The following is a 6,211-nucleotide window of genomic DNA, read 5'->3' as shown; positions in this document are numbered from 1 at the left end:
AGTTTTCAGTCATTATTTCTTCAAATAGGTTTTCAGTATCTCGCTCTCTCTCTTCTTCTGGCACCACCATAATTCTGATGTTGGTACGCTTGAAGTTGTGCCAGAGTCTTCTTACACTATCTTCAACTTTTTGGATTTTTTTTTCTTTTTGCTTTTTCGGTTGAGTGTTTTTTGCTTCTTTGTATTTCAATTCTTTGACTTGATTCTTGTGTTCCTCTAGTCTGTTTTTGGGTCTCTGTATAATATTTTTATTTCAGTCAGTGTATGTTTAATTTCTAGTTGGTCCTTTTTCATATCTTCGAGGGTCTCGTTATATTTATCGGCCTTTTCTAGGATATTCTGGAAAAGCCTTATAACCGTGGTTTTGAATTCTATATCCAGTCATTTGTTTTCCTCCATTTCTTTCGTTTGTGATCTGTTTCTTTGACGCCGCATTTTCACTGCTTCCCTGAGTTGGTAGGGTAGATTTGTGTGCTAGGTTTCCTATATGGCCCAGTGGGTCGGCCTCCCCAGTTAACCTGAGGTGGACACTCTTGGTGCACCCCTTTGTGGACTGTGTGTACAGCCTTGCTTTGGTTAAGTCTTGATTGTTGTTGGTATCACTGGGAGGAATTGACCTCCAGGCCAGTTGGCTGTAAGGATCAGCTGTGTCTATGCTGGGAGAAGTTCGGTGCTGGAGTCAGCCTTATAGGATTAGACTTGCCAAATTGCAATAGCCTCTGTGCTCAGCTTGGATGGGGTGGAGTCTGAGGGAGGAGCAGACAACCTTGGCTTCCAGTCAGCCTTGCCCTTGCGCGCTCGCACATTTTCAGACCTCTGCCTTCCCCGGCTCCCGAGTCTCCGCCCGAGAGTCCAGATTCCCCCCACAAGAGCGTGGGTCCCCAGGGGCTTGCCTGGAACTGGGGTTCAGTGCAGTCAGAACTGGGGCTCAGTACAGTCAGGAGCTTCTGACTCCCTTCCACTAGGGAAAACCTGTGGCAACCTCCGCAGCCTTTGTACGCACTGGCATGCGCGCACCTGCAGACCTCTGCCTTCCCCAGCTCCCGAGTCTCTGCCCGAGAGTCCAGATTCCCCCCCGTAAGAGCGCGGGTCCCCAGAGGCTCGCCTGGAACTGGGGTTCAGTGCAGTCAGAATTGGGGTTCAGTCCAGTCAGGAGCTTCGGACTCCCTTCTGCTAGGGAAAGCCTGTGGCAACCTCCGCAGCCTTTGTGCACACTGGCGCGCGCGCCTCCAGAACCCTGCCTGCCGGGGCTCCCCCGGGTCTCCCCCGGGTCTCCGAGTCTCCGGGTGCCTTTCTCTCTACCTGACAGTCCAGACTCCCCCTGTATGAGCCTGGGTCCACGGGGTTTTGCCCAGGACTGGGGTTCAGTGCAGTCAGAACTGGGGTTCAGTGCGGTCGGGGGCTTCCTTCCCCCTTCCGCCAGAGAAAGTCAGCCAGGCTCTCAGCCACCCTTCTTCTCTGCGCACACAAAGCCCCTTTGCCGTACCTCCGATTCTCTGTGAGCTTTTCTCTTTCCTTCTAGTTGTAGAATTTTCACTCAGCCAGCTTTCCTGTGGTTCTGGATGGTGTCCGTTCTGTCTTTTAGTTGTAGTTTTGAAATTGTTGTGCGAGGCAGCAGTTTAGGTGCTTACCTATGCCGCCATCTTGGTTTCTCCTACAACCTATAACTTTAAATGGAGAGGACAAAGATACATAGTAATGTTCTATTAGTTAGGACACATATTTGGCTACTGTAACAAAGACAAAACAAATAAATCACAGTAACTTCCAAAGGGTAAAAATGGGAGGGAGAAAAAGAAAGAGAAAAGAAAAGCAGGTTTTTAGGAAATGAGTCCAGCATAGATCCCAAAGTGAGAAATCTTGTGGAACTGATATTTCTTTTTATTTTGCCTGTCATGGACGTTCCTACTTACACTTTAAAATCCTACTAAATGTCACTGCTTTGATATCCCCAACATTTTGTTTATATCTCCTTTGGCATTTGCCATACTGTATCATATTCAAGGTCATTCCTACCTTTGTAACTCATTCAAGGTGACTCAGTAATAGTAGCAAAATAGTTAAGAGCAGAGCTCCTAATTCTGCCCTATTTATTGGTGAGATGACATGTTTGAGATTTGCTTTAAAATACAACAACAAAAAAGGGGGAATAGATTAAACAAGATTGACAAAATATTGATTTATTGAAGCTGTGTTCCTGGGTGATATTAATATGGTTTTTCTCTCTTTGGTGTGCGTTACAAAACTCCTATAATAAAATAAACAAAAGCCTAATTCCCGAAGACAGCCAGACAAGGGTTCGAATCCCAGTTTCACCATCTACTAGATGAGTGACTTTTAAGTTCAGTTTATGAGAATGGGAATAATGTATGGGCCATTAGGGTGTTTTTTTGGTCATTAGGGTTCTTGCAAAGATTAAATGAGGCATAGGTCTGGCCCTTAGCAGTTGAACTAATAAGGGTGTCCGCTTGCAAGCAACATAAACTAATAGTTATGGCTAATTTCCCCGATTTTGCAAGTATTACGAGGCAGAGGTAGGAGAGCTCAGATCTATTCCTGGACCTAGAGCGTTCTCTACATTACCGCACATGTCCAAAACCTTACTTTATGCTTTCACACAAACAGGAACATAGTTTGAGCACAGGTCTGTAATTTAGAACCCTCAGGACTGCAGGGTGGCCATGGGAGGAGATGACCTGATATGAAGTGGCCTGGCTGCACGTTGGTTGCTAAGTGGATGCTGGTACAGTACGGGTGACCCCAAGAAGAGTGGACTGAACTCATGGGTCTTCCCCGCCTCGCTCCCTCCCGGGGCTCAGTAGGGAGGGCAGACCGACGCCCCAGCCCTGCCACCTCCCTCCCGGTCCCAGCACGCATCCTCCCGGAGTCCCGCTCCAGGCTCCCTTGGTTGGTCCAGCGCTGCTCCCGCCCCTCCCGCGCGACAGGGGCGGGGCCTCGGATCCCCAGCTGGTGATTGGCCGAAGCATAGGCGCTCCCCTTTTCCGCCCCCTTCAGCGAGGTGAGAGGTCAGCCTAGCGCCGGTCGGCAGGGGCGACAATGGCGGGACTCTGGTTGAGCTTGGGCTCGCTGGTCGCGGCGGGACAGCGTGGGCAGCGGTCGCCGCAGCAGCTGATGCGGAGCGCAGCGCTGTGGACCCTGAAGGTGAGGAGCGACGGCGGGGCTCCCGCGGGTCTGGGCTTGCCTGGGCTCCCAGCCCCGCTCCGCCCGGCGGTGATCAGTGCGGTGGAAGCGTCCCGGTGGCTCCCGCGACCCCCGTGGCCCCGTTTCCTCGGCGGTCGGTCGGGGTGCTAATTCCCTCCCCCTTCAAATTCCGCGTGGGGGCCGGGCAGAGCCGGCGTCCCTGCTGCTGCGGGTGCTCCGGGGTCGTGGAGGGCAGAGGGGCCGGCGAGCCGGCAGGCATGCTTTCTGCTCGCTTTCATGGGCGGCTGACAGATCTCTGGCTGAGTGTACCTGCATTTCCTGTGCATCCGATCCTTTGCCCTAAGGTTTTGGCTTTTTTTGAGCTTTCCAGGGTGTATTTTTAATGGTCCTTACAGTTTCCATTTTCTCTTGCCTCTTTCCTGCTTGAAGGGACACTGGATTGCTGTTGAAGTAGAGTTAGGGTTGTAAGTTTATCTCAACTTTTAAAGTGTCATACGATGTCAAGATTACTACCTTTTACGTTTGAGATGAAAGCCTATTTTAATTGTATTACATCACAGTATACAGCATATGCATCCTGTGAGTTTGTTTTTCTTTTCCATGTAGTGGTCAGCCTGCCTTTGGTACTTTTCTAGAACGCATTTTAAACACATTTTGCCACTGTTCTGTATATCCTAGGGTTTCATGGTAGCAGCCTTGACTCATATGTTGGAGTGTTTGTTGTGGCTGTCAACACTTTTCTCGACATGGAGCCTCATAATTTCTAAGCAAAGACTTCCCAACTTACTTTGTTAATGGGGTTTATTAAGTCACTTGAACAAATTATTTAAAATGAAGGTTTTCCTGAAAACCACCTGCCACCTGGTTCAGCCTGCTTGTTAAACTTCTTTTAAAAGGTATTTTAAAAATTGACACATAACTTGATTTATTGTCATTGAAATTTAGGATGGGAAGACACTTTGGGGATGATCTGGTCCATCCTATTCTCTCATTGCTCAACCTGGGAGGAAATCCTGGTGAGCAGTGTGTGAGTTGGAGCTGTTCTTGACAATGGAAGTAAGCCTGCACCTTATCAGCTTTGTGTCAAATTCAGAATCTCAAAGAACACGATGTTCTTTGTGTTGGCACACAATTTATTGTTTTGTAATTTTGTTTTTAATCTTTTAATCTTTCTTGGCCCCATCAAGCAGTTACAAGACTGTTATGCATTTACATAGGAGGCAGCATGGTGTAGTGGAAAAGTCTGGGCATTGGAGTCACATAAATCAAATTTTGAATGGTATTAATGAGACAAGTTACTTTGTTGGGCCTTAGCTTCTTCCTTTTAGCTACTCCCCCGCCCTAAATCTTTATTGAATACTATTTTGTTCTATCTCTAGGAGAAAACATACAGTTTCTGCTTTAATAGAAATTTTAGTCCATTAGGGAGAGACAAGTATAAAATGGTAGGGGAGAGGTCAGGGTAATATAAGAAAATAGAACAGAGGGATTTGACCAAGTCAAGATATTGAAGTGTATATCCTAGATACTGTTATGATGTTTTTTTTTACTTGAATTAATTTATTCAGTCCTCACAACAGCCATATAATCCCATATACAGATGAAGAAATTGAGGCACACAGTATTATGCAACTTGCTCAAAACTACAGCACTAGCAAGTGTCTGAGCTAGAACTCCAGAACCTGTGCTCTTAATCATACTATACTGCCTAAGGTAAGGGAGTGTTTTCCTTTGGAAGTGAAAAGTGAAACAAATTTTGAAGGACAAAGTGGCTTTTCTAGGCAAAGATAGAAGACATGAGTGTTATATGTGCGAGAACAGCATGTGCAAAGATCCTGTGGCCAGAGGGAATGACAAGGTAGAACTGGGAAAAAAAATCCTCTGAGGCTCAGGTACAGAGAGTGGTTGGTGCTGGAGAGGTAGGAAAGAGCCAGACCATGTTGGGCCTTATAGACCATGCTATTAGGTTTGGTTTTTATTTTATAACCATGGGAAGCCATTCATGTAGGAGGTGGGAGGGATTACACTGCCATATTTTAGATTGGAGAGGCTGAGAGGAAAGTTGTTACTGTGTTTTCTTCTATATACTTGTTATATATTAACTGTATAATATCTAAGCTTTGATTTTTCTTATCCTGTTTCTTCTTTTCAGTGTGTTGGCAGAGACTGCATCTTGTCTGTTTCTGTGTTCTTAGCACAGTGCTTGACACAATAGGTGCTGCTGAATGTGTGACAATACTGACAGGAATAGAGAGTTACGTTTGCTAGTAAAGAATTTCTCCTGGAGGTGGGAAGAACTCTGAAGTTCACTATCCCTTTAAGGCAGGGGTGAGGAATGTCCGAGGGCCCTATAGGGCCTGCCTGAAATAATTTGGTCCGGCCCTGCCAAGGCATTAGGGGTGAGTTAATTAAATATTTGACCAAATATAGCAGGCTAATTTATTTTATTTTTTTTCTTTATTGATTAAGGTATTACAAATGTGTCTTTATCTCCCCATTGCCCGCTCCCCCCCCCCCCCCCTTCCCACTCATGCCCTCATCCCTCTGGTGTCTGTGTCCATTGGTTAGGCTTATATGCATGCATACAAGTCCTTTGGTTGATCTCTCCCCCTTACTCCCACCCTCCCCTACCTTCCCTCTGAGGTTTGACAGTCTGATCGCTGCTTCTCTGTCTCTGGATCTATTTTTGTTCATCAGTTTATGTTGTTCATTATATTCCACAAATGAGTGAGATCATGTGATATTTATCTTTCTCTGACTGGCTTATTTCCCTAAGCATAATGCTCTTCAGTTCCATCCATAGCAGGCTAATTTTTAAGTTGATAATTTTGTATGGCCTGCAGATGTTGTTATAAATGTCCAAATGGCCCTTGGCAGAAGAACGGTTCCCACCCCTGCTTTAGGGGTAGTTGAGCTGCTACTTAGTTTTGCTCTATGTTTCTCTTAGGTGAACTTGAAATGTGCTCCACTGAATCTATATTTGAAGCAGAACTTTTTGAAGATTTTATTCTCCCATTTCTCCCTCTACCTCTGCAAGCCATTTGGTTGG

General features: G+C 46.2%; 1 protein-coding gene across 2 annotated transcripts in view; it reads left to right on the top strand.

Moving 5' to 3' along the window:
* The first annotated feature begins 3,013 nt into the window (after positions 1–3,013).
* PCCA (propionyl-CoA carboxylase subunit alpha) overlaps positions 3,014–6,211 on the top strand; it is a 402,018-nt gene continuing 398,820 nt past the window's right edge. For both annotated transcript variants that reach the window (XM_080662438.1, XM_080662437.1), the window contains exon 1: positions 3,014–3,162. In XM_080662438.1, coding sequence (XP_080518564.1) covers positions 3,058–3,162 — 105 coding nt within the window. In that variant the 5' untranslated portion in view covers positions 3,014–3,057. The remainder of the gene's footprint in view (positions 3,163–6,211) is intronic.

Source organism: Plecotus auritus (assembly GCF_963455305.1).
Source record: "Plecotus auritus genome assembly, chromosome: 3".
NCBI lineage: Eukaryota > Metazoa > Chordata > Mammalia > Chiroptera > Vespertilionidae > Plecotus > Plecotus auritus.
Note: the sequence above shows the minus strand (reverse complement) of the source record. Positions and strands in the feature narration are given on the sequence as shown.